This window comes from Paramormyrops kingsleyae, chromosome 23, assembly GCF_048594095.1.
Source record: "Paramormyrops kingsleyae isolate MSU_618 chromosome 23, PKINGS_0.4, whole genome shotgun sequence".
NCBI lineage: Eukaryota > Metazoa > Chordata > Actinopteri > Osteoglossiformes > Mormyridae > Paramormyrops > Paramormyrops kingsleyae.
In genome coordinates, this window is record NC_132819.1 from 4,596,619 (window position 1) to 4,623,817 (window position 27,199).

Genomic DNA, 27,199 nt, shown 5'->3' on the forward strand with positions numbered 1-27,199 from the left:
GGGGTGTCCTCATTTCCATTGTGCGTTGTGTTGAACATTACCGGAACATTAATGTAGCCTAATAATTAAATGTCATTTACTTTTTCTTACCACTTCAACGCGTAAAGCTGTAGTTTCTTCAGTCATTCATTCAATAGATTTTACATATTTTCTGTTATGGAAACCTGCACCGGTCCTTACAGATGTGGTGCCATAGGCGAGTATCACTGCCGGCGCGTCCTGTTCGAGGCGGGCAAGTCGGCGTCCCCTCAAAAGTTGGCGCCCTATTCCGCCTCCAATGTCGCTTATGGGATTGACCTGCCCTGATGGACGCTTTATAGCCGGGGTGGTTCACCCATATTTTTCTATGAGGATATCCATCTTTTGTCTGTAGTGTTACATTTCAAAAAGCATGTCAATTGCTGTTTTCACATTCTTTGGTGTGACATTACAGATTTAAGATGGTCAGACAAAAGCCTACTGGACCGGTTATACAGTGCACTTCCTGTATTACAAATTTCATTCGCCTGCATTTAATTTCACTTTAGTAATGTCCGCATTTTTATTTAGAAATACAGCGCACAATATCCATCGTGATTGTTCATAAGATTTATTTTATATATTAAAACTAATTTATCTTCTTGTCAGTGTGCAGATTTAATTATCTAGTCAACAGTTAACAATACGTGGCATTTGAGTCGTGTTTGTTAATCTCCTTGCCACGGATGAGGTAACTCCGTGCACTGAAAGACCCAGAGAGCGTAACGTCATGGGGATCGGCTGAAAGTGGGTGGGACTCGGGGGTGGGACATGACCATAGTCGTTCAATAATTCCTCGCAATGCGAATGATTGACAGGTAATTTTATCCAATCACACGGCAGACATTCGGATGCCCTTGCTGTGTGTTACCCAATTGAGAAGGGAAGCTGGACGGGACAGCCGTTTAGGAGACAAAAAAAGAAATAAACTTTAATCTGTTGCTTTTAAAGTTTGTGTTCTTGAAATAAAAACAGCAGTTAGACTATTATCAATCCTACGTGTAGACTGCCCGTGTATGGTATAAATGACATCTGTCCAAGGTAACTTGTCTCATACGTTATAGCTGTGAAGTGGCTGGCCGGCCAAGCAAGGAAGTGTTGCTCGTGACGTGAGTACAAAGTAGTTGGACAAGTTTTTTTTTTGTCTTTTAAAACCATACGATACACCCATTCGGAACCTCATCTTTCTAGTTTTAGTTACATTAGGATTAGTCCATTGCTTGCGGAGCCGTGTGGTAAAATGACGAACCGGGAAGACGAATACGACTACCTTTTTAAAGGTAAGTACTTGTCTATACCGTGGTTATGTGCTTAGTCGCCTGATTTATTTATTTATTTGACTTGAAATCGACCTCTGCTGCATGTTAGCTCTAGCACATCAGGTAGGTAGCTAGCTAGCTAATTTAGCTGTCGGTCAGAAACAGTAATTTCTAACGAAAGATTTTAGCAAAACGGTTGTGAGCTATGTTACTATTTAATGCCTGTAATTCTGACAGAAAGCGACTTTCTGCTGATGGTGCCACCTAAGTTTATACAAGATGGTCTGGAATGACAAGTAGCTGACTTCGGCAGTTAGCTACCTGGCTAACTTCAAATTAAATGACGATATCATGTTGTTCCTGCTGCTAAGTGGTAGTTTTGGGATTTTAAAATGGAAATATTTCACAACCCAGTTTTCATTTTAAAATTTCTCTCAGATTAGGTAGAAGGTTATGCGAAGTTCCTTGCGTTATCATTGTCACTTAGGGGTAGGTCTGTCTGGTTAGCGTTGCCACGGTGTCACGTGCAGGTGTTCGGAAACGTCATCGGCTTTTCTCTCCTTCAGCGAGGCATAGGGCTGGACACGAAACCAGCGTGTTTGAAGTCACTGGCCAGTACATCAGTAGCAGGGAACAGCATTCAGTATAATTAATGTAAGGTCTCATTCAGTTTAACGTGCCCCTAGAATGGTCTCGAGATTGTTACACATGGCAAGCTGATAATATACAAAACGTTGTACTATTAGCATAGTTAATGTAACCTGTGTGTATCTCTTCACGGAAATCGTGCTTGCTGTGTGGCCTAACATTCCCGAGGCCTGTGTAATGTGGTAATACGAGATGATGATGGCGGTAAATTTTGGTCTCGGAAGAATTAGAAACTTCCAGCTTTTTGTAGGATTTTAAGATTGACTTGACACTTAGCAATGAGGTGTTGTATCGGTTATGAACAAACACTTGCTTCTGATGATATAGAGATCACTTCTACTGTTTTGACTGTCTTTAGATTCTTCTTCGCACATAGCAAGTGTGAGTTTAGGTTTTTTATGGCCAAGACGGTAATAGACCATACGTTTACCAATATCTTCCTGCATCGAGACAACTGAATGTGGCTTATGGTAAGCAGTAGTAAACCCAGAGTAATAATTTTGTCCTTTTACGTTTTCATGGTAACTTAAAGAAATTTTATCAATGAATAAAAGCAAATAGATAGAAGGCAGGTTGCAGGCCTGTGTTGTAACATGTGGTCTTAATTAAAATTGCAATCTAGAGACAAATCCTGCTATGCCTGATTACAAGATAACTAATGGTCTGCAGAGTAGCCGAATGGGACGGACCCTCTGGCAGCAAGTTAGACTCTAAGCACTGACGACATTTCCCTCATATGCACATCAGCTTCTTTTCTTATCAAAAGAAGATCAAGCAGCAGAGGTGAAAGTCTGTTAGTCTAAGCTCTAGAATTCCTTGTACACATTTCCTGTGTTTTTGATATGGAAAGTGGAAGATGTGTTAACATTTGTCATGCTTTCCCTGCCCTTGAACATATATTTTCTTCATCTTCACACTTTGTTGTCAAGTGAAGGTTGCTGTGGTTTGTATCCCATACAGGTCAAACTCGACCTCTCTTACACTGGCTACTGACTCTGTGGCTTGTTCGGGGCATTCCCTGATGTGCCCAAGCCAGCTGGGAGTTATAATCCAGCTAGGATACCCTCCCTCTGCCTCAGGGGCTCTGCCAGTGCCTAAGACATCCCCTTTACCGTATTGGCTATTTTAATAGATGCATATTTTAACTTGCTCTCTAAACTGCATTGCAGATGCAGTATCTTGTATTTTCTCATACATTGTGGAGTTAAAGGGGAAATAGGAAATGAACAAGGAACCTTTTTATCTGTTATATTGTGTTTCTGTTGTCAAACCAGAAAGACTAGCAGATGTTTGGAGATTAGTTTTTGGGATGTCCTTAAGATGGCAGTTGATATACAGGCCAATCATGTAAACCAAATATTCCACATCCCAGTATCACCTCTATCTCAGGTCCAGACTTTGCTAGTGAATGTTGGGTGAGTCCATTTGCCCTTTCTTCTAAGCACAAATTAGTTTTTTGAAGGGGAGCAGACTGGAATGTTGCTCTGCTTTCCCTGAGTGAGATGTTGTTGGGGAAACATAGTAAGCGGGGAAAGGTGGAGCCGGTATGTGTGAAACAATGCAGCCCTCCTCCCTCTGGCCCGTCTCCTCTCCCACTGGTGCATCGCTTCCTCCTTTGTTGATTGCTCAACTGCCTGTGTGTTTGAGCTCAGACTGCACCCGTCACTTGGGAACTGAGTCAGGTAATGAGATGGCCCATTGTTCTGCTTTTTCAATAAAACGCTTTTTTTGGCAAAAGGCTTGCAGCACACCTGCCACACACCTGCCATCAACCAGAACCTCTTTTTTTAATGAATTTTGCAAAGGCCCCTTTGAATGCACCTTGAGAAAGTGTAGCCTTTGGGTTTTGGCTCAGGCCACTCCTGCTTATACTTATTTTCATTCATCCCATTTACCTTTTTAGCTCCTGTAACCATTTTGTTGCAAATGTAATAGCAGGAGGGGCGATTCCCTCAAATCCTATAACTTGCTGATGGTACAATTAGTGTCTCAAAAAGATGTGCAAAGTGACTGTGATTTAAATAGTTTTTTTTGACATGGTCCTTAGTAAAGGTGTTTGGCAGTATCATGAACACCCAGGCAGCATTTTTAATGACTCTTTCTAACTTCTAATAGCATTAAGGATTTCTGGAAAGGACACGCATTTGATTTCAGTTTCAACACTGAAACTTGCTTAACATTGAAGTGTATTCTTAAGGGAAAACTGCTATTGACATTGATCATAAAAATGCAAGCAGTCTAAATGTCATATGATCTTAACCCTTTTTAAAACGACAATCTTTCTGTTTGTTGCATTAGAAAAATCTCAAAAAGATTTTTGCGTATCAGGAAATTATATTTTCTATCCCCTTTAAGAGTTAGACTCTGGCCTGAATGCTTTACTGCAGCCAGGAAGCAGTTTCTCAGCAGAAGTGGTCATTCCAGTTTGCGTACTTGCCTTGTTACCCTTTACACATCCCCTTGCATATTTTGCCGCCACTTCAGTTTTGCTGCTGAGAATGAAGGGGCAGTTTTGGTAAAGTGTGATGATTTTCTTTTTCGCATGTAGACATACACCCCAGCAATCTGCTCAGCTGAGTTTTAACACTGACTTGAGCATTAAGTGGGTTAGTGGGTTGTAACCCCTCATCTGTGACATGCCTGAAACAAACTGCTTTTCTTAGAGGCCTCAGCAGGTCCTAGCAGGACATATGTTTCACCAGTTGCCAGGAAGTGAGTAGAGTAATTAATGCACCATAACATTTGATTTGACGATTAGTGGTAAAACGTGCCGTTTCCTCTCACCGTTCGCTGTTTCTTTCTAATACCGTGGTGATGTGCCTTATGAGCACGGCAAGAGGCAGCTTCTCTAAAGCAAGATGGGGAGGCGGATTTAATGACCTGGACTTTCTTACTGTGGTTAGGGGGGTGGTGTTGCTGGTGGTGGTGGTGGTGGGGGGGGGGGTTTGTTACAATCCCAAGGCTACATACCAACTGGGGCATCAGCACTTTTATCTGTGTAAGGAGAGCAGGCCTGCGCTTCCCCTAATGTTTCCTGAGAGCCCGTGGGTGTGCTACACATGGCCTGGCCATTGCAGCTTATTCACATGCTCCCTGCTGTGCCAAAGGCTTTGTGAGCAGATGCTCATTCACTGTTTGAGTATAAGGAAAGCCCTTAGCTTATGTTAACAAGTACACGTGTGGTGCTATTAGCACAATGATAGGAAGGTTTACAGTACAAGAAACATTTCCTTCTTTACATTTACTATTACCCACTCAGGACCCCCCAGCCAAACATTCACACACTTTAAAATGTTAACAGTGATTTTGTATTATTTTAATTGCTTCTGACATATCACAATCTGAAGGATAGACTACTCCATGCAGCCCTGCCTTTTCCCTTACCTTTCCCTAGCTGTGTGGCCTTTAATGAAGTTTTATGAAGTGTCCCGGTGTCCGGTGCATGACAATTCCATCTCAAGACTATATCATGCACCCAATATTTTGGTTATTTGTTTGCAGTTTACTAACATGCAGCTGAGTGTTACCGCATGGTTGGCCCATGTCTTTCAGTGGTGCTGATCGGAGACTCAGGCGTAGGCAAGAGCAACCTTCTGTCCCGCTTCACCCGCAATGAGTTCAACCTGGAGAGCAAGAGCACGATCGGTGTGGAGTTCGCAACACGCAGCATCAAGGTGGAAGGCAAGACCATCAAGGCCCAGATCTGGGACACAGCAGGACAGGAGCGCTATCGTGCCATCACCTCAGCGTGAGCATCCCTCTGCGCAGCCCTGCCAGGCTGCGCTAATCTGCCTCTGTTGCGCAGGTGGCTGGGCCCACAGCGCAAGACAGCAGAGCCATAGAAATACCCAGTTCACCTGTTTATAGTGTCAGAGCATGTTTCAGGATTCCCAACTTAGACATATAATTTTCAGGGAGGTGGGTGAGGGATAACTGGGATTTCTGACCGTGTGGGTGTGTTTGTAATTATTCAACGTCACCACAATGTGATGATAAACCTGTACTTTGTACCTTGTGGGGACATTTATCCTTGTGGTGACTGGAAAACCTTAATTCAATAAGGTTAGGACTGGGTAGGGGTTTCGGTTGTCATGTTGGGATTAGGGTTTTGCCCATAGCGATGAATGGATGTGTGTTTGTGTGTGGGGGTGGGGTGGGGGGGGGGGGGGGGGGGGTGGTGGTTATTCCAGTAAAACTTCCTAATTTTACTCCTGCTGAACAGCAGTCTGTTTGCATTGTTTGCGGGTGTCAGGGAGCCAATGTCAGTTTGGAACTTACTGGAGAGGTGGTATATCTGACATTTTGTTAGTAGATTCTCCATATTGACGGGCCCCTTGCTGCCGGACTCCTCATCCACAGGTATTACCGTGGCGCAGTGGGGGCGCTGCTGGTGTATGACATCGCCAAGCACCTGACTTATGAGAACGCGGAGCGCTGGCTGAAAGAACTACGCGACCATGCCGACATCAACATCGTCATCATGCTGGTGGGCAACAAGAGCGACCTGCGCCACCTGCGGGCCGTGCCCACGGATGAGGCGCGGGCTTTCGCGGGTGAGCTCCGAGCACTTAGCGCACATCAAAGCACGCAAAACGTTAAGGGTTTAAGGTACCTGGCAGGTGGCTTCGCAAATTAGCTAGCTGTTACAAGTTGGTTTGTGTGACTGGTGTTGCCCTAGATACCCTGTGGATGAATTACAAATGATTCTCCAGCCTCTCAGCTGTTTGTGTTGTTGTTTAACCTTTAGACTGCGGGGTGTAACGGCACTCAACATTCACGGTTCGGTGCAAACCCCAGTTTTGGGTTTATGGTACTGTGCAATTTTGGTACAGTAGGGAAAACAGAATTTGTTTTGAAATTATTTGTTGAAACTGCAAACACAACTAGGAACAGTTGTAAACCAAATGCAATGCATCTGTCGATGTCTGGATAACTACCTAAGAGGTGCTTATTTTCACATAGTGAGAATAAATATGTAAAAAATAATAATAATTAAATATCATAATCATAATTAACTTAATTTCATCTAAATAGGAAAGTTTACAGTACAAGAAACATTTCCTTCTTTACATTTACTATTACCGGACTGGGTAGGGGTAATAAAGGGGTAACTATTTTCTACTAGGAAGTATGCTCACATATCTTTAACGCTAAACACCCCTATAGCTGTAAATATGTTTTTAACCCAGTCTGAACTTGCTGGCACCTTAGATGCAATGGGGAGACTAACTTGCAGAGGCAGTTTTTATTTTGCTCTGGTTCTACACAAACTTCATATCATGTCAAATGAGTTAAAATGGGGGATGTATTTCCTGCAACATGTCCGGGTTAGGTATCACAGAGGTGACGGACAATCTTGGCCTTAACAAACACTCACTCTCCAGTGTGGGTGCAATTTATCAAGAAACCAAAGTGTTCCCCAACCGCCAATTATGACTGACTGTAACCAGCATTAGTGATAACCATCTCACAGCCACAATTGGCTTACTGTTTTCCGTGTTGCACAACTACTTGTGAATTTAGGTTCCACCTCTGTCAAATGTATTCGTTTCTTTGTGTGTACCGAAACGAAAATGATGAAACCAAATGAAACATGATGAATATTTGTACCGTTACGGCCCTATAGTAGACCTTTTGTTAGAAGTCATTCCTCAGAAAATGCAGAAAACATCCTGTACTTCTGTGTAGTCAATCCTCTCATCACTGTGCACACAGTTGGTGCATCTTGGTTTATTTCTTAGAAGGTCAGTGACTCCTCAGGGGTGTAACATGTTGCGTTATATTATATACGGCTCTCGTATTAAATGTCACACAGCACAAATAGTCTTAATTTTGTCAGCTCAGGTTCAGTGGTGGTAGACGTTGAAGTAGAAGTAAATTTTTATTTCATTAAATCTATTTATTTTTGGCCGCTGGCTCTAGAGAAACACGGGCTGTCTTTTCTGGAGACCTCAGCGCTCGACTCGTCAAATGTGGAGCTGGCTTTCCAGACCATCCTCACATGTAAGTTCTCCTGGGAATCTCTCCTTACCTACACCACAACACACCCAGCAGCCAACGTCCAGGGTTTAAGTGCAAGGGAATCGGCATTGTTGCATAGGCCTCATTTTTAGCAGTAAGGCCCAACTAACTATACCCTATACTGTAAGATTATGAGGTTTTAAGTGGCCGCTTTGCAGCATAATTTGTATATTCAAGTGTCACTTTTAAAGGTCTTAGTTCACCATCGCATTGATAAAATATTACAAGATTTTTTTTTTAACCAAAAGTGGCATCTTTCAGTAATGCATCATTCACCACTAGGTGGCATCAAATACTCAGTGATGAAAATGTTGAGCTTGCCGTTTTGTGACAGCCCCTTTAGGACACACCTCTGACACAGTTTTTCAGAAGCGGTAGTGTTAGTGTGCCTAATGAACATTACTGCTTTAAGGGAGTGTCTAGTAAATGCTGTTTGTCATGTTTATGAAGTGTAATAGGACCTTGTGAGAATTACGATTTTGCCAGTTTAATTGACCGGTGTGCTAATTAAGCTTAAGCTCTGGACAGCTTTGCATCGTCCGCAAAGAGACAGGTGACAGATTCTATTAACAGGGAGTCACATGGCTGATGTGGACTGTGACATGCTTCAGCTGTCAGGTGTATATTAGGTGGAATGACCAGAAGAAGAGAGGAGATGAGTCACAGGGTGGCTTTGGTTTTGAGAACCTGCTGTCTCATTGGCTGGTAGAGGTGGGCTCTGCCTAGTAATGTGGAATCCGAGAGGGTGGAATCTCTCGTCGAGGAATGCAGGCCTCTGACCAGTCTGTAGAGTCCCCAGTCTGGCTGATGCAGCCTGACGTCACTCGGGAGAAAACCGGCTCGTGTGAGACAAGTGATGCGAGGAAGACACAGGTGATGATGGCCAGATGCCGCATTGTAACTGTGGTAATTAGATGCCCTGAGGGGTAAAACGAAGGCAGTCTCACAAACCGCATCAAAAACCATTTAGGTGCATAAATAAATGGCTAAAAAAAAAAGTCACCAAGGATGGACAAGAAGTGTCAATATGGCCTGGACACATGCAGTCTCTATTTGCTATCACACTCTATGCAATATAAACAAAATATGCCTTTTGTTCAAGCTCTGTCTCTCCTCTGTTTTGTTCTGCTTGCTCCGTCTCCTACGCAGCCATCTACCGCATCGTGTCCCAGCGGCAGATGTCCAGCCCTAACGACTCAGACTTCTCTCCCAACGCCAACGTGGTTCCCATCACGGTGCAGCCCACCCAGCACACGCCCAAGCAGAGCTCCTGTTGCCAGGGCAACTGAGACCTCCAAATGGGGAGCCGGGGAGGGGTTTGGGGTGCACAGGGGAATGTTGGGAAGGGGAGGGGGGCGGGTGGGTGGCAGATGTTCATAGGAGCCATTCCTGGTAGTTGCATGGAGCAGATAAAGGGGCAGGCATGGGTGGGGCATGATCAGGGGCAGGTTTGATGTAAGTGTCCCGCCCATCCTGCAGCACCTTCAGACAAGTTAATGCTTCGTGCTGCTGGACAATATCCCCTTGTTCTGTGTCAGGTAGTGGGATAAAACAAATGGTCTTTGATGTGAATATAAAATTGTATATCACAGCTAGATACATTTGGCCTTATTTACACCCTGTCCACAAGTCCCTCTTCATCAGTGTCTGTCGTGTTGAGTCGTCTTGTCCAGTTTTATTTTTTAAATGTGCTTTTAGACATGACGTGAATAGAGACCAACTTTTAATGAATCATTAGTGTTACATTTTAGTCTGATTGTGTCGCCCAGCCTTATGTGTGGTCTTAATCACTTAATTAGGGTAATCGAGGAAGCGTTCACTGTTTGGAGAAGATTTTTTTTTAAAGATGAGCTGTCTATGTTACATTTTGGTGGGATGGTGGGGCAGAGATACATTCCAAACCTTTTCATATCCAGTAATGCCCATCTTAGTGGCACACGCAGTGTGAGTGTTGCAAAAGATTCGCAGAATAGATAAAAGTCATTGATGGAAACACATTTTGATTTCAGCTTTTCAAACAAGTAGTATGTATTCACTTGCATTATACCATACTAAACTGGTTGCGATTCATAAAACATTCTTTTGCCTACTTTTTGAGTTATCTGTGAAGTATTTTGACACACTTGGACCATTCCCTGGATCTGTCCATACCAGGGGGTATTTCCTACGGCACAAGCGGGGGTAAGGTTTCCAGAATCACTGTTGGATGACCTATATGCTAACATGGGGATTTTCTACAGATATTTCATTCCTGGACTTTCTGGATATCAGCTTTTGACTGATGAAATGTACATGGATAAAAGACCCAAAGTGTCTGTTCATTCACCTGAAATCTGATGAGTTCAGGTTTTAAAGGTTTGTTCTGGAATACTTCTTGACAACCTTAATTTAGCTATTTTCCTGATGTTTAAAGAAATGGTTTAAAGCAAAACCATTCTCCCTCCCCCTGTCTTTATTAGATAAAACTAGCAGTGCCTTGGCAGTTTCAGTCTTTGTAGGTATGTTTGAATCTGGGTGCCAGAAGGATCCGTTTTCCATTGGTCACTGCATTTATCTACCACTCTTAGGCTGTTAGCTTATTTGCCAGCCAATATTGGGTTGTGATGCTGTTTCCTGTTTTCTTTGGTGTTTTTTTTCCCCACCCACCCCAAGTTGTAAACAATATCCTTATTGCCTTTGCTACACTGTATTTAATATGGAGAATACTTGATCTGCTAAAGGGACACCGACCAGCAGCAGCCCGCCACACGTGATTTTCTTCCTCCTAGTTGTCAGCTTGAGAGGACTGGGCAGGGGGTGTTTCTCACAGATGATCTGTCAGGGGATCAGATGATGGGCCTTGCAAGTTTAGTTAAAAGTCCGTTGCAGTTGACAGTCGGTTAGTTTGATTTTGGTCCGCTGAAGGAGCAGGTGCTGCTCACTTGCACGTAGCTACATACTCTAAGTACATTAAGTCTGGAAAAGGGTGCCTCTAAGTTAATATATTGAATTACAAATGGGTATAAATATTAATGGCCCGTTAAACATCTGCAGGTGCTTGACAAACTGCATGCTAGCTTGCATGAAAGAGGGGAGACTAGTGTAGTACATTTGATTCCTCATTTACTTATATAATTCCTCTGGAATCTGATTGGATGACTCCCCAAATCATTTCAAGCTGTTTCTGCCTCCCATTATTTAACTGAGCATTCCATTGTCAATATCTGATTTCAGTTTAAAAAAAAATCTGTTGGATTCCCGTCTTTCCAGCCACTGAGGGATTCTTCTGATGCATTATCTTTCGGCCCAAAGAATCCCGTTGCATGCGTATGAAGGTGGCTGGTGAGCAGCAGTCACTAAAGTGTACTTAAAACCTGCCTAGTGTGACAACCCATTTCCCAGTCCTGGCCCTAAATGTCATTGCGTACAATAATTGAATTTTGCTGAGCATAGAATCAGCGATAGATAATTAATAGTTATTAGTGAACGAATAACTGGTGGTCTTTGCTTCAGGTTGTTTGAAACAACTGGGTTAAATCCCTTAAGTTTTGTTCTGGCTAAAAGCATAAAAGCCAAAGTGTCAGGTTCTCATTTAAATATCATACTCATCAATGTAATTGGCAGCCCAAGTTGAGATATATGGGGACAGTAACACATTGATTTGACAAAACACAATAGTCAGCTGCCAATAACTGTCTAATTCAACCTGGCATTCAATTAACTGCTCATTGAAACCTAATTAAAAGGGCCCTTGAAACAATAAGCAGCGTTCTGCTTGTGAGCCCAGGGCCGGGGAGGTGTTGGGCTACCTCGTTTGGACCAGATGGCTGTGTTCAGCCCCACTCAGGATCCACATGGTTCTGGAAGGTCCACATCCCCAGTACTCACTTCCTACCCTCTTGAGTGCTTCCCTGACAGATTCTGATGTGGTTTGAATTTTTATTATAATGATTATTTTTTTTTGTTATGTGTGATTAAATGTGTATTGTATATTTGGCTGAAACTATGTATGTATATACAAAAATAAACATTCAGTTTGGTTCTTTCCATCTTGGAAGCGGTGGGATCATCTCCCACACCACCACACCATTTGCATGCTGACGGCCTTTTTGGTGCTTTCAAAAAAAATATATATAAATATTCATTTCATATTTCTTTTTATTAGAAACATTTACAATACATCTTGAAACCATCTTGCAAAAAATAAAAATACATGATACCAAAACTAATGTTAATACAATATGTTAAAATAAAATACAGACTACAAGTGCTAGGTCAGGGGTAGCCCACCCTCTGTCATGAGTGCCGTAGTCCTGCAGCGTCTCTGGCTGCCAACGCCACGGAATACTGAACACCCGCAACAAGCAGCTGCTTAATTTAATTCAGCATAACTGATTCTCTTAATTGAATTGAGGGTTTAGTTTGAGCATAGTCCTGACCAATCTCTTGGACCCCCAGGATCAGAGTTGTCTACCCCTGTGCTAGGCTCTAAAGATCAGCCGGCTGAAAGATGCGAGCGCTGGGCCAGGTGCACCTGGCAAGTCCGACCCCTCTCTCTCAGCAAAGACAAGTCAGCAAAACAACAAAAGAAAAAGAAAGTGATGGTAGGACCGGCATCCGCCAACCCAAACAAAAGCACTAAAACCACTATGAGACCGGTACTGAACTCTTACAGTGCTGGAAGATTCTGAAATGTACCAAAGACATTGTCAGACTGGGGAGTGGGAGAGAAAGGAAAACCCTTTAGAAGATGTAGCAGTAGGGCCCAGGAGTAGATTCCAGCCCCAAAGATGCTTGATAATCGAATGTGATGGCATTCTATTGTGGACGACCGGAATTCAGAGTCGACACGTCGTAATGACGTCTAAGCATTTTGAACAGTAGTAGCATATACACTTTTGTTGTTCTTCACAGCAGATTGATCAAACACTCTGAAATTAACAGTGCTATAGTTTCCAGTCATTAAAGTAACAGTAATTGCACTGGGGACCAAAAGCACCCCATGGACCTCTGCCGTTTATATCAGCAACTAAATGGCTCCCTCGTTTTCTACTTTGCCTACAATGAGAATCTATGTAAGGACTCCAGCGCCTCTGTTTGACTCCTTCAGTACTGCAGGGTGCTGGCCTGCTCCTCCATCTAGTCCACACAACAAGAAACATGCAAAACTAACATGGATACGTATGGATGTGCGCAGTGCGCGTTTGCTCCTGTGTCTATACGTTCCACAAGCCCTCTGGGTAATGTAGTTGGACGGAATGCGTCTGGAATGAACGGTGTCCTGGTTATGTATTGGACTGTAGACTGTTTAGGGGCTGTAAGGCTTCAATGTGTTCATAAGAGAATGTACTCTACTTTAAAATCAGTGCTGTAGGAGATATGCTTTAATTCGCATGGGTTTGGGGTTGTCACTTTACACATGTAACCGTGGGCAGCATACCTGTTTTGCTCATATGTTACATGCTGAACTTGGTATCAAAATCACAACTGATGCCATGTTTGCTTTAGAGGAAAGAGAAAAAAAACAAAATTTGATATTGGCTCAGAGTAGGCGAATAGGACATGTAAAATATATTCACCTTTTTCATTGATGGATAGAATAATATATTTTATAACAAAGAAACACACAAATATGCATTTTTGGTTCACTGATCAAATGTTAAAGGGCTTAAGCACTCTAATTTTAGAAATAAGTCTTTAATATTATTTGCACAGCAAAGGAAAATGTCCAGTATGTCTGTAAATGATGTCATTTTTTCCCCCACATCTTATAAATAAAATGCAAAGAGAGTGCCGAAGAAACATTGCAGGCAGAACGTACTGAACGCTCAGTGAAACAAAAAGGCATTTAAATCCTATCATTGTCTTTTTACCCTAATACCCTAATTAAAATGCGCAGGACTGCCTTTAAAACATTATATTACTGAGAATAAAATACAAACTATGGACAACAGACATAACCACTTATTCCTATGACAGTGAGATATAAATATTCTAATTTATTTTAACCTTCATAAATAAAACTTTTTTATTTTTAAAATTTTCCTAAAAACCAGCTTCCTGTTAGAAATATATTAATGTTTTTTGTATTAGAAAAAAGTACGAGCAACCTCTTAAGACATTTCTTTTAATTTTCATAAATACCATTCAGATATTTTGACACATAGTAATAATGCATATTAGCAAAATAGAATTTACGAAACTGTAAAATGCTTTAAATTTTTGCTTTCTATAAATGTTTAATCCAAATATGTTCTGCCAAGAAACCCTTTTATGAACTAGTCATAAAAGAAAATAGTATTTGATGAATAATTTAAAAGATGTAGGAGTGTGCATCGGACTGATGGGCATTTCTACATTCAAATGCAGAACTTGCATGTCTTCACTGAAAGTTGAGACTGTTTTGAAGAGCCTCTCTCCATCCTGAAGTACATTACACAAGTCAATATTTTCCATTACTCTACAATCACTTTTTAATTGCAGTTATTGTACAGGCATCGGCTGCATTTCTCTGGTTCTGTTATGATAATCGTATACCGCGGTATTATTGTGTTATTAGTGCTTTGCGTTGGCCGCGCTAACACTGCGTACACGTACAGTGCAGTAATCCTATATATGGGGGGAAGCTCACGTATTGCTGTCTCTGTTCACCATGGGCGAGGAACCCAAGGCAGAGGGTATGCAAGAAAAAATAATAACAATAAACAGTCTGTCTGGAAAACTGGATGAAAATCAGCAGGTTCGTGTCGTAAATCAGTTACGATTTTTTTCCCTTTTACCGAACTGTAATGATTGCAATATTATTCTGATACAGGCCACTTTTTTTTTTTTTTTAAAGAAAAAAAATACAATTTGATATTGAGGTTTCACAAGTAGTTATGGATCACTTTAAATAAATGCTCACCTTCCCCACTATTCACCTACAAAACATAAGTATCAGGCTAGCCCTTAAGCGATATTTCTACAGGAATTACAATTTAAAAAAAAAACACCCAAGTAACGCCCCCCCTCCCATCATTATTTCAGCTTAATATATTGAAAGTGTTTGCAACATATAGTGTAACAGTACTGGGAGGTGGTTTTTTTCACTAATATTACTTCATTGAAAATAAATGGCTCAGATTAGGTACTTTTTAGTCTATGACTGAAATCTTTGGGAAACATTTTTGTAGATGCAAATAGGATATGTTTCTTACAGATGTGTTTAAATAATAAATCAGCAAATGTTTTATAGGGGAATATTATACATATTTCAAATCTTACACTGTGGTTATATATATAAAAAAACTTAAAAACCTACACTAACCAATGATATAATTTAATTCTACTAAAAATAACTCTTTTAAGTAAAAATGGTGACTTTTTGTCCACCAGCTTTTTATAATTAAAACCCCAGTATAAACAAAACACAAACTTTGACAATAATAGTTTTAACTACAGATAAGGTATATCTGAGAGAATCATAGTCTTAAGACTTAAAAATAAATTATATGTTTTTATTTTCCCCCAAAACATTACCTCACATCTAACCTTTTATTCTTTGGCTACCTTTACTTGTTCACATTTATCTTGTAATTTTGCAACCAAGAATAAAACATTTTAAACGTGACACACTAACAATCTTAGTGAATAGCAAAACATACATCTGTAATAACAAATAACTTTATAAAAGGTATTAAAAACACTGAAACAATTTCTCTTAATATTATATTATGGAATATTATCATACTTATGCTAACACTATATAATGTTTATCATGTTTGGAATATTCCCTTAATGCAAGTAATATCATGTAATAAAGGTTTCATAAATGCTACTTTTTCAAAGTGGTACATTTGGCTCAATACTATGTCAAGGCATCAATGTCCAGTCTCATCAAACAGCATGGGAAAAGGGCTTCAATAAATCCAAACCACTGCGAAGTTTAACACAGTCTGACTAATCAGTGCAAAATAATAGCGAAATGCAGACCGATCCAATGTTCATACACAGAGGAGCCTTCAAACTCTCATAGACACAATGGACCCCCGAGGTTTCAAAATGGGGTCTTCCAACACGCCGCAGAGCAGAACAGTCTCTCTGCAGCCACACCTAACTGCGTGTTTGCCTGGCTACACAGACCTGTCACACGCCCACACACATACACAGTTTTCATGCTATCAGATACATTAATTTATGAAATGTGCTGTGAACAGCTGAGCTTTTTTCACAGCACAACTCTCTAAGAAAACTTTATCCATGACATCAGCAATTTTCCTCCAATCCTGTCTGAATGTTGTGCTTCTCATAAATTCTGAGGTACTGAGCAGCCCTAACACCTTGGCATTTGTCTACCCCATGCCCATAACAACATGGGGGTGTGTTTCGGCATTAAGCACAACAAGTGCTAAATAAATCACATAAATGGCACTGACCAAATTATCATTAAACTATCAAAACATAATTTTTAAAGTTTGCTATTCTTTGCTGGATATTTTAGTATCTCCCAGTCTGAGGTACAAACAGTCAAGCGAAACAATATTTCAATTTAAATATAATGTAAACAGACATGTCAAGCATATGTATTGGAAAACGAACGACTGTAGATTAAATCTTTGCTAGCAAAACAACTGCAAACTTCTAAGTATCTAAATACCAAGTGCATCTCATATGAAACAACGAAAGCAGTCTAAAGCAGAGAATATGACCAGACTTACTATTGCAGACAATGAAAATGTGGTTAGTAAGCTGTAATGAAAAGCCATTCCTACATTTTTTTTTTGTTTTTTTTGTTTGTTTGTATGTTTGTTTTACAGGTTGATAACTGTTTTTTTGTGCTGTTGTCAAACAACTGTAAATGTCTGTAGGGTCCTAAATAATCCCTAGCTGAATGCTTGCCACATATTTTTGCTATTACTGCTTACTTAAGAACGACTGTGAATAAAAATTCACACTCAACATTACTGAGTTTTTGTAGTACTTGCGGTCCAAGACCAAAACATAGATGTCTTGCATCAAATGTTAAGTGCTCACCAAAAAGAACGGTCCTTTGTTTTTTTTTTGTTTTTTTTTATTATTGCTTCTTTACAGATACAAACAAAAGGAGATCATAATGTTGTTCCATTTTTCTTCTACTTGTTTTGGTGTTTAGAAAAATATTTGTCAGAGTCCTAACTTTGACTCATGTGCATGGAGAGACCAGAAAGTATTCAAAAAGCTGTACTGGTATATTTATTCTATGCAAGACTTCATTATGAATTTTCACAGTACTAACGTGTTTTATATTTAATTGGTTGGATTATTTGGCTACATTTGAACCTAAAACAACCATTTCGCTTCAGTTTTGGCTTATCTAACAGACAGTCATGCTTAAGTAAGTGGGAATGCCCATCGTCTTTCTGAGCTCAAAGCTTGATAACTGAAGTTACAGTGTCGTTTGTATTTACTCTTTCCAATGGAGGATAAGGATACATTCAAAACATTTTTTTGCCCATAATGTATTGTAAAGTGATCCTCTCAATGCTTCATAAGCTGATAAACTGAATGGTAAATTTGCACTGTATAGTGAGGCGCAAGCATTTGAACCACTGGGTAAGAGGGAACCTGTCTGTGCCTTGAAGCAGTGAAACAGAGACCCTCTGAGGCTCTCTGGGAAACAGTAGGAGAGCTTCTATAGACAGGATGGGATCAAGTGTGATTGTGTTACTGTATTCAACTAAAATGCTCAATATTCATCCATGCAAAAAAATTTACCCGAAACTGAAAAGGGACATTTGTTATGCAGTCATTATTATATGTAACAAGTGTATTTATTCTCCTACATAAGTTAGTTTGGTTTCAAAATCTTATTTTTTTTTAAGTAATAAGGTGCTTTTTTGTATATAAAGTATCAACAATGTTTGAAATGTAGTCAGTTAAAATACCATTCTCCCTCTTTCATAGCCTTCACATTGTTCTTCATTTAAATTAGAATAATTACTGCTCATTTTGAGTCTTGCAAATGATGATTTAACCCTATTAAACGGATGTTTTGGTCAATGTTGTAGTCAGTCTGAACACTGAGGACTGACCAACAAGGGTCCAGATTCAGCAGTGACCATGTTTTTGGAAAACTGCGCTTGTTTTTCAATTCCTCGCACATCCGCACAACAAAACTCATTGCGCATTCGGCCGTCGCCGGGTTAAGAACAATTTTCTAGCGAGCGGATGTAAGACTTTATGGAACCCTTTGACCGAGGGAAGTTTTTTTTTTCTTCTTCAATTTCACAAATCCATCCTTCAGTGTCAGGAGAGATATTGCAATGCTTCCTAACCCAAACCCATGCCACCTTATTCCCTGTGTACTGGTTTTGCTCACTATCCATCGATCATACACAAGCAGCGCGCTGTGCATTCTGCAGAGGGGCTCAATGAACCCACAAGAAAAAAATCTTTTTTTTTCTCTCAGTTTTCAAGAAAAGCGGCCCTTTCAAGGGAAAAAGTCGACCCCTTTTTACCCCCAAAGGCTTCTCCCCCCGTCCTATATCCTCTGGGCCGAGTAGGAGGGAAGCGGGAGTGTAATTTGATTCCACGCAAATGGAGGCTAAATGGCACGCTGCCTCTGCGTCTATGTCAATTACCATCTTCAGATTCTGTCCCGAAGCTCTGAGGCACGGCCCTTTATATCGGAGCGGCCATCTTGGTGGGGGCAGCTGCAGGGGTCCTGGTACGGGGGTGGGGGGAGAGGTCAGTGAACTCAGACAGCCTCACAATTTCGTTTTTCCCCATTTGTTTAGAGATATTCAATAATCAGAATATTTTGGCTAATGTGTATCTGATGATGTTTTGGTTTCCTTTAGGTATTATTTATATATGTATTGAATGCCTGTCGTTATATAAATGGCTGACGATGTCTTTTTGCTCAGCAGAGAAAAGCCCAGAGCCAGCCCACGGTTTCTCCCAGAGGATTCTGTTTTTTTTTTTTTGCGTTTGAGGGCTCTCTGCCTCTCAAGACAAAGGAAACCCTGCTCCCCGTGGGGATGGGGGGGGGGGGGCGTCACCCTCCCCAGCTGCACCTCAGCCTGCCTGTCCACCCCGTGGTGGTGGCGGGGGGGATTCTGGGGCCAGCCGCCTGCCATGGGCTGAGCATTATGGGGAGACCCTCATCCCCCCCCCCCCCCCATCCGCGACCGCCCGCACCTGGACCGACTCCTTTGGCTAATTGCTGCTCGCTCGTTGAGGGGGCCGTGTCCAGACCCTGCCTTGCGCCTTCTCCGGGACAACCGCCGAGCTTGCAGAATGCGGTATGCTTTGGGGAGGGGGCAGGGGGGGGTCAGGGGACAGCCCGCTTCGCCTCGTACCCTTTGTAACGAACTCTGTGTGTGACTGAAGAGCGATGACAGAGGAAAAAGAAATTAAGCGATTTTAGGTCCCAGCTCAGGCTCGCTATAAAACACCTGCTTTTACAGCGTCGCCTCGCGATCACAAAGCAGCTCCCACCGGCTGTCGGGGGGGTGGGGGGGTCGGTGGTAAAGGGGGGGGGTGTTAGCCCTGAAGTTTTTTTTTTGTTCTGGGAGGAGTAAGACCCTGAGAGGCAAAAAAAGCACTCAAATGAGAGCAGGACTCGTTCTGCTTCCAAAGGAACTGGCCTGTTCTGTTGCTTGACAGATCGCCTTGCCCGGGGTCTTTTTAGGTGACCGATTCATTGTACGACGCTGACAAACAGCCGGGCGTTCAAATCAGCCGCAGCACAGACAGAAGCCACTTCAAAGCAACTGGCCTCTCGCACTCAACGCCTGTGGAATTTGAAACCCAAAATGACGCCCATCGGGGCCGTGCTAGAGACACAAATCCGCGTTCCCGCTTTGCACGTCGTTTAAGACGAGACGTAATCTAAGCCCTCGATGAAATGTTCCCCCATACATTATTCCAGCAGGTCATGTGAGTTTCTGTAGGAAGATAAAAGTTAACCTGTATCAAAATGACTCCTCCTCACTCCCCATCCTGACCGTTTAGCTACACGTCGTTCCATGATCAAACAAAAGAACAAAACTTTCCAAATCGTTCCACTTCTCTTTGCCCCATATTTTATCTAACAACTAAGAAATAGCAAAAAGGAAAAAGGTTAGCTGGATACTATTATTTTTCTTGTAAACAAAACTTTTATAAAATATATATATAAAAACAAATTTAAAAAATATTTATTATACTTTTAGTAAAACAAGCAGGACCTTCTGCCCGTTTTAATATACTTTTCTGGAAAAAAAAAATCAGAATGATAATTATATAAAAACATGATAAAAATAAAAAACCCAAAGTGTATGAACAAAATAGAAAAGGAAGAAGAGAGGCTTTAGGAGAATATCCGGATGGCTTGCGTGACCAGGGCGTGGCAGACAGGGCACTCTGGGTGGCTGAGCTCGCAGATGCGGATGGCGCATTCCATGCAGAAGAGGTTGTGGCCGCAGGGCACCAAGGCGGCCGTCACCTTGCTCTCGAAGCAGGTCATGCAGTCGCGGTGGGCGGTGGACTGAGAGTCGCCCACTGGCAGCCGGCCAGGGAAGCCCATACTGGCTGAGATGGGCTCGCTGTGGGCACGCCGGGCCTGGGCGTGGGGCGTGCCGCTGGCCGGCGTGCCGCCGCTGGGATCGGGCAGGCCTGGCGATAGCCTGTTGGCCAGCAGCGGCAGGCCTCCGAAGCTTTTGGAACGCTGCTGCGCATAGTAAGCCGCCTGCTTAGGGAAGTCGGGGTCCCCCCAGCCCGGGGCCCCATCTGACCCGAAGTAGGAGCACGGCTTCTCTCCGGGTGCAGGGAAGTCCCCGCCTTTGCCATAGATCCCGCTCCCACTGCCCCCAACGCCGCCCCCGCCGGTCAGGCCGTCTGAGAAGTTCTGCCGGTAGCTGCTGGCGAGAGGCTTGCGCTGAGATCCCGGGCCGCCCCAAACATGCTGCATGCGGCTCTCCAGGGTCCCCCCGCTGCCCTCGGGGCCCAGGCAGTCGTTCTCATTGTTGAGGTCATGCAGGCCGCCCGTGCGGAAGGCGATGTGCGACTCGATCTCCTCGCGAGCGCGTTCGGCGTTGCCGGGCGAGCCGGTGATCTCAAAGACGGGGTCGCGGTCACGGCTCGGTGTGACGATGTATGTGGAAGTCTGCTGCTGGATGCGCTTGATGGTGGAGCCCTTGGGACCGACCACCAGCCCCACAACGCGGTACGGTACCCGCACCTGGATGGTGGTCTGGCCGGGCAGGGGCGCTGGGGGCGAGCCACTGAAGGCCACGCCCAGCTTGTGGCGGGATGCCCGCAGCATGGAGAAGTGCTCCGCGGCGGAGATGATCTCCCGCCGTGCCAGTGAAACATCTTCCTTCCGACCCGTGATAAGAAAAACAGGGTCCTCTCCACGCACAGGGGTCTTGATATAGGTGTTGGTCTTTGCCCGCAGAGCTTTGATCTTGCACCCTGAAACACGGGAAAGGAACACAAGGGGGTGATGTTGAGAGGGACTAGAGAATACAACCCTTTTCATGCTCATCCTCTGATTTATTGATACCTTAGGCTAGAAACACCTACACTAAACAAGCTTTGATGACCTCTCCTGTACTGACAGTGCTCCTGTATCGCACGTTCTCGTAACGCTAGGAGTTTCTCACATCATAATTAGTGTCACTTTTCACATTTTTGAATTTCAAATCCTGCTTTTTTAGCCAGATATTCACAGAATAGTCCCAAATTTAAAAAAATAATAAAGCGAAATGAGAAAGGATCAATGTACTGCCTTTTTTACCAGTCAAAAATGACCCAAAAATGGTAGATGGTGTGATACTGGACAATGGAATTTATGGGACTTTTTTAATTGAATGGAATGGAATTCATTACAATTAAGATTCACTACTGATACAAACATATTGATATGTTACGATGCTTTTATTTTTATTCTGTATTATTTGTGCATTCAACACACATCTGGTCTTTTTCCACTCTTTCCAAACTACAATTCTTTAAAATATTTTCTATATCAATTTAGATATTAATCAATCTTTTACACCTCCTATGTACAACAATTGAAATTTTACATACAGTACTGTGCAAAAGTCTGCCAAAGAAAATTGTTTTATTTATGTTGGTGTAAAACAAAAAAACCCTCTCTGAGTGACGCCCCAAGCTCTGTAGTATATTGTAGTATATTTGTTGACCCACTAGCGTTACCAAGGCTGGCTAATCAATACCTCATCAAGTTATTCCACTAAGTTAATTAATTATGTGAGCTGGTGGTGAAATTTAACAAATACATGGAATGACTGAGGAGCCCCTGAGAAGACGACAAGGTGGTCTTACAGCTATCCAAGAAGATATCGGAAACTTTTGGGAGAACAGAAGAAATTCTTTTTATCTTTTATTCTGTTGCTGTTCATTTATATTAGATAAACCATTCAGGGGGAAAATCTGTATTTGCATATATTCTAACATTAAATCATGTATTTTTCTGAGCAAATATACACTTAGGCCTGCTACCCAGATAAATACCTCTAAATATTTTTCTTTGATGGCCTACGACTTTTGCACACGACTCTTGTTCACGTACAAATACTCACACACACACACACACGTGGTTCTGCTGGGCCATTGTGCGCCTGTACTTCAGTTCTGGCTCCTTCAAGGCCACGCACAGCGCGCAGATGCACACACACACACACATGGCTGTAGCTCTTTAAGCGGGAGAAGCAGCAGCATCGGACCCCACATCACTTCCTCCGCGGGGCTGCGGTGGGCTTCTGATTCCATTACATGCCCAATTTTATTTGCAGCGGCAGTGTATAATAAGCCAAATAAGATTCAACAGATCCAACAGGAGTGGACATTGGTCATTTTTGGTTTGGCTAACTGCTATATTGTTTCTGTATGGAACCTTAAGCACGGGAGAACACAGAAGGGAAAAAAATGACCATAACTGGGAGGTGCAGAGCCTCTGCAGGTGGTTAATATTAATAGCCCTAATGCAGAGGTAGTTGGGGGGGGGGGGGTTATTGTGTTTGTCCTAATATTAGCATTGTATTCCAACATGTATACGACATGCTTCCTCGACTGTGGTTCGTGATGGAGCTTTCAAAAAAAAACCCTCTGGCAACTGATGGAAATAGAGTGATCTGTCAGTGAGAGGGGAATGTGAGGCCAGGAGTGGGCCATCCGCAGTGGGACAGCCGAAAACATACGAGGCACCCGTGAAATCTACCATTACACATCTGTAACTAAAACGGGCCATGCCCCCAAAATAAATAAATAAATACATAATGAATGAAGCGTTCTACAGGATGCTCTGAGCAAAGCACCTGATTCATTAACCATATAGTATATCACTTATCCGACACACTAACCATGACTCAAACCAGACTTTCCTGGCTACCATTTGACCCAAAAGCCCTATTCACACAACATTAGATCGGGGTCCTTGTGTCCCAGGAATTCCCTACTCCCTAAATGCGATAAAACAAGGAATTGCTCAATGAAACGCTGGCCTTAAAATGTGGAGGTCTTAATTGCTCCCCCAACTGTCAAAAGAAGAAAAAAGCTTTATTCATACCTCGGGCGAACCTTACGGCTCGGAAACTGTTTATTCACGAGTGATGACCTGGCTGGAAAACGCTCTAGAACACCGCAAAAATTTATTTTCATGGTTTCACGTTAAGAAAAACAAATACACCAATTAAACGCTTAAGTGCATATTATGTATTAGTGTAAAATGCTTGTCGGGCTGTTTGTTTAAGGTGAAGCGTTCCTAAACCGTGCTTTTAAATACATTCTTTAAAGAACAAGCTTAGTTTGCCCACTGTCGCCACCAACATAGCAAACTTTATTTAATTTGAATCAGCAGTGTAATTGTGACACTATGAAACCTGCTGGCACCAAATGACCAACAAGTTATGAAATACTGGTAAAGTGACACGCTGATTGTGCTACTTTGCAGAAACAAATCAGATAGCATAGTAAAGGATAGCTAAGTTTCATTATTGTCATGAAATGTGCAAGACTGTGTTATTACATTAAGGTTAAAAAGCACAGAGTTAAACTGCTTTCAGGTATTCACAGAACAAGTCATTTCAGCAACTGCTATATTATCTCTTTTCAGGTGCTGTAGCAGACTTGTCCCTTATTTATACAAAATGTTGTCTGAAAATGTCATTATCACCATCAAGTTAATGTTGAGACCAATTTGCCTTTTAGGTAAACCTTGCAGTGAATACGGCAGCTAAAAGTATTCAATACAGGTATCAATACGAGCAAATGAATATTTAATTTAAGTTTCAAAGGCGGTATTAAAATACTCTTCAGTCAGCCTGAACATTGACTGGTGTAAACGTACTGACACAATAACACAAGCATAATTATGACAAAAAAAACTGTATGTAGTTGACATAAGACCACAATACACTGTCAAAACTTTTTTTTTCCCCAAGGCAGCAAATTCGCGGATCATTCGCGGATTCACCAAACACTTGTCTTTGTTATTAAAATTCTGGCATGCGCTTCAAAATAGTCTGGCGAACAAGTGCTGTGACCGGAGCAGTTATTTGCACAACAAAACTCAATCACCGCGTCGATAAAATTCCGTGTAGGTACACCACCCTTGCGGGAAAGCATCGCTAAAGGAGGAGGGACACCCTCTTTCGGGGGTCTCGCTTAATCTACTGTCACCCTGGTGGACTTGGGAGCGGGATGTCGGGGTGCTGCATCGGCTTACTGGGCGTGCCTCCTTTTGAATGTTCCGCACCCCCCCTTCCTCAGCTGCCCCTAACCCCCTCAAGGCCATGTTAATACAGACTCCGTCATCAACGGCAGCTGACACAAAACCTAGCCCCCGCAGAGAAAGGGGACTTTTGTTCTCTCCGGTTCTAGGGGTCAAACTCCAAAATGAAGGTGACAGGCCGGCCGAAGTGTTGCAAACACTACCAGCCTGTCCCAATTACGCAGCTTTTCTCCACCAAAGGAGGCGATTTGGGAGCGGGTGAGGGGGAAGCTAACCTACTTGGTTTCTGTGGTGATTTTTTTAACTACAGTGGTAGGGGAGTTACCCATTTGTCCAGCTTCCTTTAATGCCAATGCAAATTTGACGCTGGAGTTCAGCCTGACAGCTGCCATTATTTAAGTGTGTTCTAACTTCACACGCCAGTTAAAACTGCAGGCGTCAGTACGAATATTCGACGTATTATTTTTAAAAAAAAAAAAATAATAATAATCGATTAATCGACATGTCTGTAAATTATCCGGACTGTAAACAACGATCCTAGTTTTACATTCAGTAAATCGGGATGGACCGCAGCTACGCACCTTGCATTGGATGTTTAACTAACAAACGCCTATGTCGTGCAAAAAAAAACAACAAAGACAAAATGAACTGTCAGTTAATATTCAGGTCCGTCCCAGGCTAACATTCGCTACTTTCGCCGATTTTGAAACACTGGAGATCGCACACATGACAAAGGGAGCAAGCGCGGATGCCTGCCATGCCTAAAGTGTCCGTTACAATTCATTGTTTGAACGCTGGAGAGACCTGCAGCAAATGCGGAGTCGCCAAAGTATATTGGAAAGAAGGTCACACCTACTCGATCTTGCTTAATGTACCCTTTACATTCACGAGATAAATAAAACAGTTCACTTGCCCAGCGGTGTGGGGAAAACGTGTCTTTTGACATGTACAATGTGATGCGCTGGCTAAAAATATAGGCGGGCTACAACAACAAAACAGATCAAAAGTATGGGAGCAAGTTCCTTCTATGCTACAAGTACTGGCACACCAAAAAACACAACTTGCAATACGTCAGTTTGAAATAATACATTTCCGCTTTATCTTTACCTTGTCTGCCTACTATTTCGGCCACATGTTCGGAACTGGGCACAGGCACGCATTCGGTTATGTTACAGCCACGTCCTTTCGTTTCAGAGGACCCCTCATACAGGACACATAACTTGTTCTTCCCTTGCAAAAGCCCAGGGTCTCCGCCGCTCCCTCCTCCGATGCCGTTATTATGGTTGTTGTGATGATTATTATTGTTGTTACTCCGATCTTGCACTCCAGGAGTGGGAGTCCCGCCGCCACCGTCCTCAGATTCCCCGAGACCCAAAAGCGACAGCTGGCCCAAGGCGACCCTGAGAGCACGGGAGTCGTCCTCTTCCTCGTCCGGCGGCACAAGCAGTCCCTCGCTTCCGAAGCCAGAGACGGCCAGATCCCCGCCATAGCCCCCATTCTTCTCCATGATCCCTGATAGAACCAGCAGGCTCGGCATGGCTAACAAAGAGTATGAAACAAAGACAGGAGAAAGACTCGAGAAGCAGCATCAGTGCGCCGCCTCCCCGCCCCCTCCTTCTCCAACGCCCACTTTCAGTAGGCCACGCCCACCGGCCGCCCCCTCTTCCTGCCGGCCTGGCTACCTTCCTTTCTTCTCCCTCGACTCGCAAGGCGACAGCCCCTCTCTACATTGGAGGGCTAGGGCCATGTCAGACTCCACCCCGTCTGGTTAAATCCGCTCCCTCCAATGCAGACATACTAAAGCCGCCCCGTTCTCCTATTTCGTCTGGAGCTCATAAATCGTGTAGCATCGCTGCAACCAACTACATCAGCCCACCCATTTCCCATTAAAAAAATCCCAGCCATCACGCGTTCTGGCTTTGTGTAACTAAGAAATACATGTATATATTTTAACCGCGAATAACTTAGCATTCACAGAAAACCGACATCAGCAAACATAATAATTAGGAAAAAAACACTGGAAACAAAAATTAATGAGTTATACCATGAACAGCCTTTCACTGCTGTTTTTGGAGGAGAGGAGGAAGGTAATTTTGAATACCTTAGAAACAGAAATGTATAAATGGCGTATTCGGGAACAAGTTGTTTTGGCATTAGGAATTACTGTAGGGTATTTTTACGTCTGTGTTTTCTTTAGACTGGCACTTGCGTGACCCAGGATAAAATCCAAATCCCACCGCTCCCCTCACCGTTACAATATGCATTGAATGAGGTTGCTGCGGGTCAATGTTGGAGCGGCGTTGTCTCTGGCGCGCTTCTGCGAGGGTGGGGATTTGGGGGAGAAATGGTGTGTGAGAGCAGCACCGTGTATGTGGAAGGGAAGCTGTCTGTGAGGCTCTGGCACAGCATTGCAGTAGCTCATCGCCTTTTATTTTAACACTTTCGTTTCGTTTTATGTCCATGGGTTTTCTAGTTTATGCTCATGTTCGCGCCTCGAACAAAGAACGACTTCAAGCACGCTGTACCAGATAGCAACCGCCTCTGGATTCAATTGAAACCACGCCTGCTTGCAGCAGAC

General features: G+C 42.9%; 2 protein-coding genes across 3 annotated transcripts; one reads left to right on the forward strand and one right to left on the reverse strand.

Moving 5' to 3' along the window:
• Positions 1–868: 868 nt before the first annotated feature.
• Positions 869–9,291, forward strand: rab11al (RAB11a, member RAS oncogene family, like). Of its 2 annotated transcripts, XM_023830444.2 has the most exons (6): positions 869–1,127; positions 1,210–1,298; positions 5,478–5,673; positions 6,285–6,478; positions 7,848–7,928; positions 9,096–9,291. In XM_023830444.2, the coding sequence occupies exons 2-6, from the start codon at positions 1,259–1,261 to the stop codon at positions 9,233–9,235; spliced, it is 651 nt and encodes a 216-aa protein (XP_023686212.1). In that variant the 5' UTR covers positions 869–1,127; positions 1,210–1,258; the 3' UTR covers positions 9,236–9,291. The 2 variants fall into 2 exon arrangements, with proteins under 2 accessions (XP_023686212.1, XP_023686211.1); XM_023830443.2 differs by having other exon boundaries at positions 870–1,298.
• A 2,774-nt stretch (positions 9,292–12,065) lies between these two features.
• On the reverse strand, positions 12,066–26,237 carry LOC111853498 (RNA-binding protein MEX3A-like). The gene is made up of 2 exons (XM_023830442.2): positions 25,729–26,237; positions 12,066–21,338 (listed from the first exon to the last, which is right to left on the reverse strand). The coding sequence occupies exons 1-2, from the start codon at positions 26,156–26,158 to the stop codon at positions 20,236–20,238; spliced, it is 1,533 nt and encodes a 510-aa protein (XP_023686210.2). The 5' UTR covers positions 26,159–26,237; the 3' UTR covers positions 12,066–20,235.
• Positions 26,238–27,199: the final 962 nt, after the last annotated feature.

Bases quoted from the DNA above. Each gene is read 5' to 3' on its own strand.
- rab11al (XM_023830444.2), top strand. From the start codon at position 1,259: ATGACGAACCGGGAAGACGAATACGACTACCTTTTTAAAG. The intron at 1,299-5,477 runs GTAAGTACTTGT...CATGTCTTTCAG, and splicing joins ATACGACTACCTTTTTAAAG to TGGTGCTGATCGGAGACTCA. The intron at 6,479-7,847 runs GTGAGCTCCGAG...CGCTGGCTCTAG, and splicing joins TGAGGCGCGGGCTTTCGCGG to AGAAACACGGGCTGTCTTTT.
- LOC111853498 (XM_023830442.2), bottom strand. From the start codon at position 26,158: ATGCCGAGCCTGCTGGTTCTATCAGGGATCATGGAGAAGAATGGGGGC. The intron at 21,339-25,728 runs GTAAAGATAAAG...CCCGTGTTTCAG, and splicing joins CGAAATAGTAGGCAGACAAG to GGTGCAAGATCAAAGCTCTG.